Raw genomic sequence first — 13,618 nt, 5'->3', positions numbered from 1 at the left:
CAAGCATTTCTGAGTTTAGACGCTTGGGAATTCTGCATCGTTATGGCTTGCTTGCAGAAACGGGTGATTTCTGCAAATGTAATGTCACTCACTTACCAATGGATTCAAGTTACAAGAAAGGAGATTCTGGCTAAACATCAGGATGAACCTTCTGACGGCATGAGCTGTTCAACAATGGACCAGACTCTTTGGGAAGGAGGTGGTCTCTCCTTCACTGGGGGGCTATCTGTCAGGGCTTCTTTAGCAGAGTTCCCCATGTTGCAGGGGGGCTGGATTAGATGACCCTTAGGAGTCCCCTCCTAACTCTACAGTTCTGATTCTATGGCACAACTAGTAGGTTAAATATAGCAGTGGCGGCCCCAACAATTTAGAGATTCACTTCCTTCTTTATGCTGTTACTATGGTCTTAGACATCTAGTGGAAGACTTTTGATGTGTGACTAAAAAATGAAGCTGTTTCGTTTCTGAGCTTCAACATTTGGTGAACGACCCCAAAATGTGTTGAGAGGACAAAGCCAGAAGGCAGGCAGAATCAGCGCATTGGATTCAGGATGCCAGGCATCTTCCAGGGCTTGTGGACAGGTGAGATTGGGAGACACAGGTAACTGGTGCGAATGCTCCGCCCCCCCACCAGGTAAAAGACACACCTGCAGCCACCTCTGCCGAGATGCAGGCTTGAGCATGTCAGCCCCACCCAAGGCAGCTCTTGGAAGGCAAAGTTCGGGAGCCGGGTGGCTGCCTGGGAGCCAGAGCTCAGGGAAAATGGGCCCAACCTGCCCCCCCTACAAAAGCCATCCCATAATGAGCCTCGGCTGAGTCATCACCTCCTCCAGCATCTAGAAATGGCCAAGGAGCAAGAGGGGAAGGGAGAGAAAGGAGGCAAATGCGCTTCCCCATGTTGCGTTTTCGACTAAGGCCATTTAAAAACAGCATTGCCACAGAGGCCTGTCGGAAACCCACAAAGCAGGATCCGACCGCAAGAGAAATCTCCCTTCCTTTGGTTTCGAGCAAGCGGTAGACAGAAGCATTGCTGGCTGAAGCTATCGTTTCAATGGTCAAAGGCCTGGAAACGATGCCTTATGAGGAACAGCTAAGGGAGCTGGGCATGTTTAGCCTGGGGAAGAGGAGGTTAAGGGGTGATATGATAGCCATGTTCAAATATATAAATGGATGTCATATAGAGGAGGGAGAAAGGTTGTTTTCTGCTGCTCCAGAGAAGCGGACACGGAGCAATGGATCCAAATTACAAGAAAGAAGATTCCACCTAAACATTAGGAAGAACTTCCTGACAGCAAGAGCTGTTTGACAGTGGAATTTGCTGCCAAGGAGTGTGGTGGAGTCTCCTTCTTTGGAGGTCTTTAAGCAGAGGCTTGACAACCATATGTCAGGAGTGCTCTGATGGTGTTTCCTGCTTGGCAGGGGGTTGGACTCGATGGCCCTTGTGGTCTATTCCAACTCTATGATTCTATGATTCTATGAAGGGGCTTGGCTATCATTGCTGGCAGCCGTCAATCACTCCCCCCCCCTCCCAGGATCTGCCATTTGGGGCAGGGAAGAGAAGGGCGGGCAGGGTCATCTAGCCCCCCTCCCTCCTCCCAAAACGCAAAGGATAGCAAGAGGGGGAGGAAAGAGGGAGAAAAGATGCAGAGCCAGGTGAGCCCCCCCCTCAGGTGCCTCCAGAGACAGACGCAAAACTCCAGTCCCCTTAGAAAAATAAGTTTTAATCGTGGGCCCCGGCCCAGAGACGTGGCTGCAGCCCAGGAGTGGCTTTTCTTTCACCAGTGATTCAGATCCCTTCGTCAAGACTGACCGAGAACTAAGGCTGAGAGAGGTGGTCCCGTTAGGGGTGCAAGGGGGGAGAGGGCGGCAGGTCTCACCCTGCTCCCCAAAGGCAGTGCAAAAACCCCACAGGCAGTGCTGGGGAGGGAGGGGAGGGCTGCCCCAGGAGGAGAGGAGGAAGAGGGGGCCCAGCGGACCCCACCCCAACCCCCAGGGCAGCCTGGAAGCCCAGGAGAGCGGCCGGCAGGGCGGAGGGTCGGGAGAGTCCTTGTGCCTCCCCAGCGCCTGGCAACGGGGGGCAAGCGGCCCTGTGGGAGGTCCCAGCTGCCACCTTGGCACAGGGGGTGCGGGCGCACGGAGGACGCAGTTCCCCTCGGAGGCGGAAGAGGGCGCCACGAGGCGAGGGCTAGAAGGGCTGCCCCGTGATGAAGCGCTGGAACATGTTGAAGGCGGGTCTTGGGCGGTCCGAAGGCACCATGTGACCTGCTCCCTGTGGGTCGGAGATCGGAGAACATGGCAGGGTTATAAATAATAATAATAATAACAATACATTTTTATTTATACCCCACCTCCCCAGCCAAGACCAGGCTCAGGGCAGCTAACACCCAATATAAAAACAATTGATTGAAATTCAGCTTAAAAAACAAGATCAACATTAAAATATTAAAATGCAGCCTCGTTTCAGTGGAAACTCAATCAAAAACTTTTGGGGACGAAAACGTCAAGTCTTCACCAAGGCCAACTATCCAGACTGGTCCTACATGAGCCAGAAAAAAGCCAGGGAAGTCCCCAAAAAGGAGTTCCATCGCAGAAGGAGAAAGGAGAAAGGAAAGAGGGGGTTGGGGTGGCCGAGGGTTTCCAGGGGGCAGAAAGGATGCCCTGGCCGGGGGTCCAGCCACAGACACACCTGGACCACTTACCTTGATGGTGAGGAAGGAGATGTTGGTGTACTCCTTCACGAAGCCGCCAATCTGGTCCTGCCCGTTCTCATCCGTGTAGATCCAGGGCCGCCGGGCCACTTGCACCTGCCAAGCAGAGACCCTGTTCTTAGAAGCAGAAGGGACCCCCAGGGACATCTAGTCCAACCCCCTGCAAGGCAGGAATCGCAGCTCAGGAATCCCTGGCGGATGCCCACCCAGCCTCCACTCTGATAATAATAAATAAATGCTTATTTATACCCTTGTCCTTCCCGGTTCAGAAAAGCGGGCTCAGGGCGGCTAACAACAAAGTTAAAACACGTAGTTGATGCAACAAAAAACAGCATAAAATGTGAATAACAATCAATTCAGAATTCAAAAATCAATTTAGGGGGAAAATCCATCCAATAAACATTAGATGATCACCAGGGCTAGCTGGCTAAATTAGTCCTATTTGGGCCAGCGAGGAGACCAGGGGAGAATTAGCTGTGGGATCCCTGGGGCAGCGGGGAGGGGGAGGGAAGGAAGGGGAATAAAAGATCAGGCTGAATTCAAATTAAAGGCCAGGTGGAATAGCTCTGTCTTACAGGCCCTGCGGAAGGAGTTTAAATCCTGCAGGGCCCTGATCTGCTGGGACAGAGCATTCCACCAGGTCGGAGCCATCACTGAGAAGGCCCTGGCCCTGATGGAGGATAGTCTGACTTCCTTAGGGCCTGGGACTTCTAAACTATGGTTATTCCTGCCCCTTAAGACCCTCCAAGGAAGGAGAGTCCTCAGACCACCATCAGACGGATGGTCTCTTACTGTCTTAGGCAAAAAGCTGGCTGGGGGTTAAGAGTGCTTCTTGCCAGCTTCCTGGTGGTGCTGAGGTTAAATTAAAACCAGCCAGCTTCCTCAAAACATGCAAGGAGGGGCTCAGCGTTTCGCGGCTCAATTCTCCCGTGTCGGAAAGCAGAACCGAAAGAGAAAACGTGGAACAGAAAGCAAGTGCAAAGCCTCTCGCCCCTCCGTCCCTGGAAACAGACTGGGCCCGAAGCAACATTTGAATGTTTGGGTTAACAGGAGGAAAGAGGAACAAAGTATTCCCCCCACAAATATGGGAGATGGCAGCCCCCAGCTTTCCAAGTTCTTCCATTCCTGGTTTCCCAATTAGGGTCCACAAGAACCTGAGAAGAGCCTGCCGGATCAGACCGACGGGGCCCCACCCAGTCCAGCACCCTGTCCTCGCTGTGGGACACGGGTGCCAAATATAGGGGGCCCTGGGGCCCAGGCACCCACAGCACAGGGCGGGAGTCACGTTGGAGGTCTTGCGAGGCTCGGAGATCACGTCCAAGGCCCTGCCAGGCACCCTAAAGCCATGACGTCACATCAAGGCGCAGGTGGTGCCATTGGGCACCCATAACCTGGGGCCCACGTTGGTGCCCCTGCTGTGGGAAACCAGCAAAAGGAGGATCCCAGCACAAGAGCCCCTCTTCCCTCCTGTGGTGCCCAGCATCTGCCTGGAGGCGGTTGGAGGATGGATGGCGGCTAATGGATTGAGGCTGAATCCTGACAAGACAGAAGTGCTGTTTTTCGGGGACAGGAGGCGGGCAGGTGTGGAGGACTCCCTGGTCCTGAATGGGGCAACTGTGCCCCTGAAGGACCAGGTGCGCCGTCTGGGAGTCATTCTGGACTCACAGCTGTCCATGGAGGCGCAGGTCAATTCTGTGTCCAGGGCAGCTGTTTACCAGCTCCATCTGGTGTGCAGGATGAGACCCTACCTGCCCGCGGACTGTCTCAACAGAGTGGTGCATGCTCTGGTTATCTCCCGCTTGGACTACTGCAATGCTCTCTATGTGGGGCTACCTTTGAAGGTGACCCAGAAACTACAGCTAATCCAGAATGCGGCAGCTAGACTGGGGACTGGGAGCGGCCGCCGAGACCACATAACACCGGTCTTGAAATACCTACATTGGCTCCCAGTACGTTTCCGAGCACAATTCAAAGTGTTGGTGCTGACCTTGAAAGCCCTAAACGGCCTTGGTCCTGTATACCTGAAGGAGCGTCTCCACCCCCATCGTTCTGCCCAGACACTGAGGTCCAGCTCCGAGGGCCTTCTGGCAGTGCCCTCAAGGCGTGAAGCCAAGTTACAGGGAACCAGGCAGAGGGCTTTCTTGATAGTGGCACCCGCCCTGTGGAATACCCTCCCTTCAGATGTGAAGGAAATAAGCAGCTATCTTATCTTTAAAAGACATCTGTTTAGGGAAATTTTTAATATTTAACGCTGTATTGTTTTTAACACTCGACTGGGAACCGCCCAGAGTGGCTGGGGAAACTCAGCCAGATGGGCGGGGTATAAATAATAATTTTTTATCATTATTCAGATATCTAGTCCTTGTTTAAAGCCATCCAGGTTGGTGTCCTGTGGCAGTGAGTTCCACAGTGTGACAAGGCACTGTGTGAAGGACATTGTGGTTCACTGCAGAAGCGGCTGAGGCATTTCCCAGGAGGCACACACCTGACTCGGCCTCAGTCCAACCCAGTCTCCAGGGAGCAATAGCCAGACGTCACCGCCCCCCCAAAGGACGGGGAGTTCACCCCAAGGGAACTCCAGCCCTGCAAACTGGCTCCCTCCTTTCCAAAGGCTCTGGATGCCTAGTTTCCAGCAGAACCTGCAGGTGGAGAGGAGGAAGCGCCCCAGGACCTTCTGATCTTCTTCTGTCCTTCAGCAGCCCTGGAGGGAAGGGGTCTGGATGAAAGGCACAGGGGCCCGTGGGGGGCGCCCTCCTCCAAGCAGCCCCCCACGGCTCCTGGCTCAACCCACCTTCTGGCGCAAGGAGTCCACGAACCACTCGTCCCCCAGGAAGTTGCAGGCCATGTCTACGTCGCCATTGTAGATCAGGATGCGGTATTTCTGCGGGCGGGAGAGCCAGTCTGGAGTTAGTGGAGCCCCCTGGTGCCCTCTGGGGCAGCCCACCTGTGTTCCCCCGCCCCCCAGGTCCTGAGGAGGGGTCCCAAGGGCCTAGCAGTCCAACCCCCCTGCAATGGATAAACCCCAAAGGGGGCTCCCTCCCTCCACGGACTCACCATGCTGCCAAGCAGTTTCAGGTACTGGTCGTTCATCGTCATGTAGATGCGCTTGTAACCACGGCTGACGGGGAAGCTGGAAGGGGGGGCAAGGTGTGTTAGGAGGGGTGGGGTGAAGCTGCGCAGTCCCAGGCCAGGTCAAGGCCTCCTCCCCTCCAGAGGCCACCTTTGTGTCGTCGTCCCCCCCACCTGTCCTCTCTCACCTGCACATCTGCCATTCCGGGGCATTGTCCTTAACGTGCAAGGCCTTGCGCACCTGGGGGTCGTTCATGTAGGTGGTGGGGGATGAGGTGTTGATGCAGGGGGGGTCCAGGCGAGCCTTGTTACTTGCAACCGGCAAGGTGAGCAGGAACTGGGGGGGGGGGGGGGGGACACATTTCAAAGTAAGTATGCTGAAGTCACCAGCAGCTGCTCTGGTTGCTAGAAGCAGCCCTTTGACCCTCCCCGCCAAGACGGCACAAGTCTTTCCATGCCCAGGTTTGCTAGGCCACTGGAGGAAGCAACAGCTGAGGGAGGGGGGCGATTTCGTGGTGGTAACGGATACAGGTGTCCTCTCACAAGCCACCCCCCCCCCCCCCAGTTCTCTCTCTTCCGGGTCTGCCCAACTGGAAAGCATTGGGCTGGGCCTGCTGCCCCCTCCGCCTCTACAATAGTAATAATAATAAATTTTATTTATACCCCGCCCTCCCCAGCCAAGACCGGTCTCAGGGCAGCTAACACCAAATATTAAAACAATTGATTAGAATACAGCTTTAAAAACAAGATTAAAATACAACGTTAAAACATTAAAATGCAGCCTCATTTCAGTGGAACTCAATCAAAAACTTTTTTGGGGATGAAAACGTCAAGTCTTCACCAAGACCAAATATCCCGACTGGTCCTACATGGGCCAGAAAAAAGCCAGGGAAGTCCCCAAATAGGAGTTCCATCACAGAAGGAGAAAGGAAAAAGGAAAGAGGGGAAGGGGATCAAGTAGATTCCAAGCCAAAGGCCAGGTGGAACAACTCTGTCTTACAGGCTCTGTGGAAAGAAATCAGATCCTGCAGGGCCCTGGTCTCATGAGGCAGAGCGTTCCACCAGGTGGAGCCAGTGCTGAAAAGGCCCTGGCTCTGGTTGAGGCAAAAAAGCCTGATGCCAAGCAGAACTGGAGACAGAATTGTGCCCCCCCCCAACCTCTATAAAGAGCTGCTCTCACCTCCCTCCAAGAGGAACGAAGCGGCTGCCGAATGAAGTTGTTGCCCAAGTCGTAGCTGACCAGCACCCCATCATTGTACCTGAAAGCCAAAGAAGGGTCCCGCTTAGCGTCACCTCACTGTAGAGCCAGAGGGGTTCCCCCAGGGTCATCTAGCCCAACCCCCACGCAGGGACCACAGCTGAAGAATCCTGGAGCTTCAGCTCTTGCCTGACGTTCTGGCACCCCCTGCCACTCTCACCCACCCAGGGCAGGGCAGCGGGCGCTGGAGTTGGGCGTGGCTTATAAGGCAGACCCCGCATCTCACTGGGGAGCGAACCTGCCAGCAGCCGAGCCTACCTGTAGCTTCCAGGCACTCCGCCAGCACACGGGGCATACAGGTTGTAGATGTTGAGGCCAGACTCGTCCACAATACGGATCACCTCCGCCATCTGCAATGAGACGCGGGGAAATGCAAGGATCCAGCCAGGAGAAAATGGAGAGAGAGAGAGAGAGAGAGAGAGAGAGATGACCCAGCCCCACTCCTCTGCCCAGGCAGTGCCCCACAAGTGGGTTCGGGGGCAGGGGGAGACGCCCTGGCCAGCTGCCCTCCACTCACCCCAAGAGTGCAGTTCAGGTTCTTGTTGTCGTGGAAGTTGCACTTCCCGCCAGAGCAGCATGAAGCCTGCAAGTCCGACCAGAGCCTGCAGGGAGAGGGAGGACCAGACCCATCGTCACACCAAAGCCCTGGGCTTTGCCACAGCCCCCCCCCCTTCAGCCAAAGCAGACCCCCATTTCTCCCCTCCCACACCCTCCCCACTGCCCATCTCCTCCGTCAGAGAACTTAATTCCATTGATTTTTCACAATGCAAAAACACAAACTGTTGTCCTTCCAGTATCACATATTCGCATCGCGCATTCGCCACAACTAAAACATTCCAAGTGTGCTCTTATCTCTGCATTTAGGAACTTAATTGCCGAGCTAGCCTCTCTGAAGTTCGGTTGGTGCAGCAGGCAATGGGAAATCGCTTCCACGTTCCCCAATGTCTTCTTTCAGAAGTTCCTTTTGCAACCTTTGCCTGGCAAACAAGTCTTTCTGATAAGGCCCAACTGAACAGCAAATCAATGACTGCCCATCTTCTGCACCCAAGGACGCAGCCCCCACCCCAAGCCGGCAGATTCTCACCTGCTCCCCAAAAGGCCGTGGTAGTAGGCAAAGTAAACCAGGGAGTTGTCGTTGGTCTCGTAGGAGGAGAGCCCGTTGCCCACTGCGATTCCCTGGAAAACACAGGCACAGCCCCATCAGCGATGAAGCCCCCTTGGCACCCGTGCGAGAAGGGGCTGCCGTCACAAAATGTGGCATGTTTCTCTTACATTTGGAAAGCTGAGCTCTCCTTTGCTCTGCTGTGGTGGAAAACGTGTTGATGTATATTCACCAACGGAGAGCTTATAGTGTTAAAACCACAGAATCATAGCGCTGGAAGGGAGCCGAGGGTCACCTAGTCCAACCCCCTGGAAAAAGCCCCCCCCCCAACCTCTGTTTATGACCCTCCAGGGCAGGAGAGTCCACTGTCTTCCCAGGGAGTTCGTTCCACTGCCCAAGAACTCTTCCCATCAGAAAGTTCTTCACAAAGCAGGAGAAGACAAGCTTGCTCCCTGGGAAGTTGCGAAAGGAGCCACAAGGTCTTAGGAAGACGCGAGTGAAGTAATTTCCCGCTGAGTTTCTGGCCCTGACGCTTCTTCCTCTGAGCCTGGGATCTCCCTTCTTGCTTGCCCAACCAGGCTGTTGCTTAGCTACCTGATGGCAACTCTGCCTTCTTTGTGACTTAATTTCCACAGGTGTGTCAAGCTAAGGCGAGAAAATGCCTCTGCGATTTACAGGCCTGCCGTCTCCAATTTTTTGTGGCTTCCCCAGAGGCTGCTGAGGCTCTGACCCAGCAAAAGCTGCCTTAAACATCACAACCATTGCCATGAACTGAACCGCCTAGAAATTCCACTAGTGCCCTCAAATGCCAGCGGTCTGAGAGAGTCTCAAATCTTTGTGCGCTTCTCTCCGTCCTCTTCCCCAAAGCTAAAGCAGCTTCTAGAATCAAAATCACATGACTGTAGGGTTGGAAGGGACCCCCCAAGGTCATCCAGCCCAACCCCCCCTGCGATGCAGGGATCTCAGCTCAAGCATCCCTGACAGATGGCCCTCCAAACTCTGCCTAAAAACCTCCCAGGAAGGCGAGGCCGCCACATTCCACGGGAGTCCGTTCTTGTTCCTCTGGAAGGAGCTGCCAGCTGAGACTGGTTCCTCTGGAGCTTCTGGGACAGCAGGCGGCCTTTGAGGAGCCTCTGCACGCGGCTGCCACCCACGACTCTTTCGAGCGCAGGCTCAGCGCCAGGATCTTGAAATCCTCCAGAGCAGGTGAGTGGCAGCCGCCTCCTTTGTCAGGCAGAGGTTGCAGAGGCCCCGATCCCCAGCCCAGCCCTTGGTCCTCCTCCTCCCCGCAGACACACACCTTCAAGTTGAGGCTGGGGTCCTGCATGACCCACTGCGCCAGCGTGGGGATGTAGATGCCCCCGTAGCTCTCCCCAGTGAGGAAGAGGTCCTTGCTGCTGTATTCCGGGTAGAGGCGCAAGAACTCCTTCAAGGCCAGGTAGTTCACGCGAGCCACCTGCCGGGGGGAGGGGCAAAGTGAGCGCACGGCAGGTAAGGGAACAGAAGCCCCCAGAGCCCACCTCCCAGTCCACCATACACACCTCGGTGTCGTTGGTCCGGTAGTCTTGGCTATCGGAGTAGGAGTAGCCCACCCCAACGGGGGACTCCAAGTACAGGATGTGCGCCAGCTGAAAGAGACGGTGACAGCAAGTCACTTTTCACCCACAAGGGGGCGACATACACCTGGTGCCCTCAAGCGCTTGGTTTCATTCATTTCACTGCACCTTTTTCCTCCCAGGAGCTCAAGGCAGCCTCCACGATTCTCCCCCTCCTCATTTTATTCCCACAACCACCCTGTGAGGCTGGCAATGACTGGTCACAGCCAGTGGAACCCTGGTCTGCCAGATCCTGTTCCGACACTCCAGCCACTACGCCAGACTGGCTCTCCAGCTGCCCAGAGCCAGGCAACGGGATCCTTTGCTGCCACTGCCCTTTCAGAAAGAGCCAGGAATTTTATTTTGATTCCCAGCAAGCATTTCTGAGGGACCCCCTTGACGGATGGGAGAGGGAGGAGGCCTCACCTTGTTCCAGGCATAGTTGTTGTATCCCAGAGTGGAGCCATCAGGCTGAATCTGCCGAGGGAGGAAGAAGCGGCTGTTATTGCGACGCAAGGCAAGGGGATTCCCTCTCCGGTGACCCAAAATCGAAGCAGCTCCTTATTTCAAGGCTCTGTGCAGAGCAGGCCTGGGCATATCAGGAGGCAGCCGGCCTCATGGTGAGAAAGTTCACACATTCAGGTTTCGAATCTGAGTCACCTCTGGTGCATCATCCCAATTAACTTCCAATTGAGATTATTTATTTTGCAAAGGGAGCTGACAGGCCATTATTTGGGATGAGTGATACTGGAAAACAATTGCACTTCCAGGCTCTCAAGAGATTATCATCCTCGTCACAAGCCAAGCGCAGGCGGGTGGCTGATCTCATAAATGCTGATTGAGTTCTCGTCACCCACGGCTGGCTTGCACCTTCCCACCCCGAAAGCGCCACAGCTTGGAGAACAAGGAACCGCTAGGCCAGTTGTGGCATCAGCCTCAAAGATGCAGCCATGGCCACAAACCTGGACATCTTTACAAGAAGGTTAGACAAATTCTTAAGAGGCGCATAAGGCTAGCGATGGCTACTAGTCAGGATAGCTATACGGAATCTCCCCTGTGCGTTTCAAATGAGCCTGCCTGACACCAACGGATCCATGGATCGGGACCGTTTAAACACATTTATTACCCCACTCTGTAGAATTAGGTCCATTATATTTTAGCCGTACAATCACAAACATTCAGGAACCAAACTGCTTTTTCTGTGTGGCCTGAGCAGGAACAGTCACCATTCAGAGAAAGAGGTCGGAATAGGCCAATATTTGGCTGGACTGTCTCTGGATCAAGCGACTTTTCTTTTTTCGGTTCTCAAAGCTCTTAACCCGGCTCAAGACTGTCCTCTGAACTAGCCGGATGTTTAACTGAGAATCACAAGTCAGTCCATCATTTGAAAAACGACTCTTTAGAGCCGCCTTGGCCCCAAATGGCAACTAGACATTCCATTGGGACAATGGCAACCTTGATTTAAGGAGCCATTTGGGGCCAACTTATATATATCTGAATTTCTAACTCCGGTCGGGAGCAACAGGGCTCTGCAAACCAGATGCTGGAGGCTGTGTTGCACTGTGGCCCCTTCTCGGGGGGCCCCGGTTGGCCCCTGGGAAGACAGGATGCTGGGCTCTGGGGGCTCCTTTGCCCTGATCCAGCTGAACTCTTCTAAATTATTGCTATCGAGAAAGATGTTAATCGGCCAAGTAAATTTTATGTGAAAATAGTTTTGGAAAGCTGCTACAATGATTTATATGGAAACTCAGCCAGGGGGATTCGGGGAAGTCACCCAACAATGTTAACAAAAGTGGAATTATTACAGTTAGGATGATTTCTTTCTATTTGCTTGTTATAAACTTGGATAGCTAATAAATTATTTTTGAAATAAATTATTGCCATCGACTGTATCAAATCCATATGCTGCTGCTCTGCCCCCCCCCCAAAAAAAGGAACTCAAGGCAGCAATCACATCTCCAAAAGCAATTGCAACAGAAATGCAGATTTCTGTGCCTGGCTCTCTCCCGCCTTGGCATAGCAAATGCCCAGCGCTTCCCCACTTGCTCCGGGGGAAAGGGATCCCCTGCCCACCAGATCCCACCCACCCCCTCCATCAGTCCCGGATACTGACCGTGAAAGGCCCATGCTCTGTCAGGAGGCCGGCGATGGAGCTGCAGCCGGGGCCGCCGTTCAGCCACAGCACCAGGGGCTTGTTTGCGGCACCGTTGCCCTGCGCCTCCACGAACCTGCAAGGGAGGCGGAAGGAGGTGAGCAGCCCCACCCAGAGCTGTCAACCTGCCCCTTTTATTGCGGGAAATCCCCTTATTCCAGCGCTGTTTCCCGCTGCTTCCCAGATTGCTAGATACAGTGGTACCTCGGGTTTAGTACTTAATTGGTTCCGGAGGTCCGTTCTTAACCTGAAACTGTTCTTAACCTGAAGCACCACTTTAGCTAATGGGGCCTCCCGCTGCTGCAATTTCTGTTCTCATTCTGAAGCAAAGTTCTTAACCCGAGGTACTATTTCTGGGCTAGCGGAGTCTGTAACCTGAAGCGCCTGTAACCCAAGGTACCACTGTATCCTGTAGACTGTCCCCGGGATAGGTGAGGCTGTGGATCCCTTATTTTTGAGGCTGTGGATCCCTTATTTTTGAGGCTGCAGATCCCTTATTTTCGAGGCTGCTGATCCCTTATTTATGAGGCTGCAGATCCCTTATTTTCGAGGCTGCGGATCCCTTATTTATGAGGCTGCAGATCCCTTAATTTCGAGGCTGCGGATCCCTTATTTTTGAGGCTGCAGATCCCTTATTTTCGAGGCTGCGGATCCCTTAATTTCGAGGCCGCTGATCCCTTAATTTCGAGGCTGCAGATCCCTTATTTTCGAGGCTGCTGATCCCTTAATTTTGAAGCTGCTGATCCCTTAATTTCGAGGCTGCGGATCCCTTATTTTTGAGGCTGCAGATCCCTTATTTTCGAGGCTGCGGATCCCTTAATTTCGAGGCTGCGGATCCCTTATTTTTGAGGCTGCTGATCCCTTAATTTCGAGGCTGCAGATCCCTTAATTTCGAGGCTGCGGATCCCTTAATTTCGAGGCTGCGGATCCCTTATTTTTGCGGCCGCTGATCCCTTCTTTTCCAATCTGAAAGTTGACAGCTCTGGCCCGGCGGGACCCATTTGCAAGCCCCCCTGGAGCTGCAGCCCCCCTCCCCGCCACCCCACCTACCAGTAGTGCAGGTGCTTGTCGCTCTCGGCGTCCAGGTAGCCCGAGTAGTGCTTGAAGGCGGGCTGCTTGGCCAGCCCCGGCAGGTAGGTGACCTCGTGCCCGGCGGGCGCCGCTTGGGCAGCGCAGCAGAACAGGAGAAGCAGCAGCAGCGGCGGCGGCGGAGAGGCAGCAGCAGCGAGGAGAGGCGGCATCTGCAAGGAGAAAGAGATCAGAGCGCGCCCGGGAGCCTGCAAGCGGGACCCCTCGAGGGCATCCAGCCTGACCCGCCCGCCCTCCCTCGCTTGCCTTGGCTCCGGCGGCTCGACTGGGGCCGCGCGCGCGTGACCCGCGCTCATATGGCCCGGGCGGGTCAGCTGACGACACGGAAGAGAGGGGCGGGGCCCCGGGGACGGGCGGCCAATCGGAGACGCGCAGCGCTCCCTCTCTCTCCCCCCCCCACCGTCGCGGGGCCGTATTCACCGTAAGCGGCGCGCCCTCGCTACCGTAATCTCCTGCGCGGAGCAGCGCGCGCCAGAAACAGGAAGAAGAAGAAGAAGGATTAGTATTTCCAAAATTATTATTTTTATTTTTATTATTAGCTCCATCGCCGACCTCCTGACAGAGCAAGGGCCCTTCACGGTCAGTATTATTATTATTATTATTATTATTATTATTATTATTATTATTATTATTATATTTATTATTA

The 13,618-nt window shown here is 54.3% G+C and overlaps 1 protein-coding gene across 1 annotated transcript; it reads right to left on the bottom strand.

The window, feature by feature from the left end:
• Window positions 1-1,699: 1,699 nt before the first annotated feature.
• Window positions 1,700-13,348, bottom strand: CTSA (cathepsin A). Its single transcript, XM_028735701.2, has 15 exons — window positions 13,219-13,348; window positions 12,934-13,124; window positions 11,845-11,959; window positions 10,158-10,208; window positions 9,678-9,764; window positions 9,437-9,592; window positions 8,119-8,210; window positions 7,552-7,636; window positions 7,293-7,384; window positions 6,957-7,035; window positions 5,965-6,113; window positions 5,762-5,837; window positions 5,499-5,588; window positions 2,699-2,803; window positions 1,700-2,268 (listed from the first exon to the last, which is right to left on the bottom strand). The coding sequence occupies exons 2-15, from the start codon at window positions 13,122-13,124 to the stop codon at window positions 2,185-2,187; spliced, it is 1,452 nt and encodes a 483-aa protein (XP_028591534.2). The 5' UTR covers window positions 13,219-13,348; the 3' UTR covers window positions 1,700-2,184.
• Window positions 13,349-13,618: the final 270 nt, after the last annotated feature.

This window comes from Podarcis muralis, chromosome 5, assembly GCF_964188315.1.
Source record: "Podarcis muralis chromosome 5, rPodMur119.hap1.1, whole genome shotgun sequence".
In the NCBI taxonomy this organism is placed as follows: domain Eukaryota; kingdom Metazoa; phylum Chordata; class Lepidosauria; order Squamata; family Lacertidae; genus Podarcis; species Podarcis muralis.
Note: the sequence above shows the minus strand (reverse complement) of the source record. Positions and strands in the feature narration are given on the sequence as shown.

Bases quoted from the DNA above. Each gene is read 5' to 3' on its own strand.
- CTSA (XM_028735701.2), bottom strand. From the start codon at position 13,124: ATGCCGCCTCTCCTCGCTGCTGCTGCCTCTCCGCCGCCGCCGCTGCTG. The intron at 7,385-7,551 runs GTGAGTGGAGGG...GTCTCATTGCAG, and splicing joins ACCTGAACTGCACTCTTGGG to ATGGCGGAGGTGATCCGTAT. The intron at 5,589-5,761 runs GTGAGTCCGTGG...TCCCGCCCGCAG, and splicing joins TGAAACTGCTTGGCAGCATG to AAATACCGCATCCTGATCTA.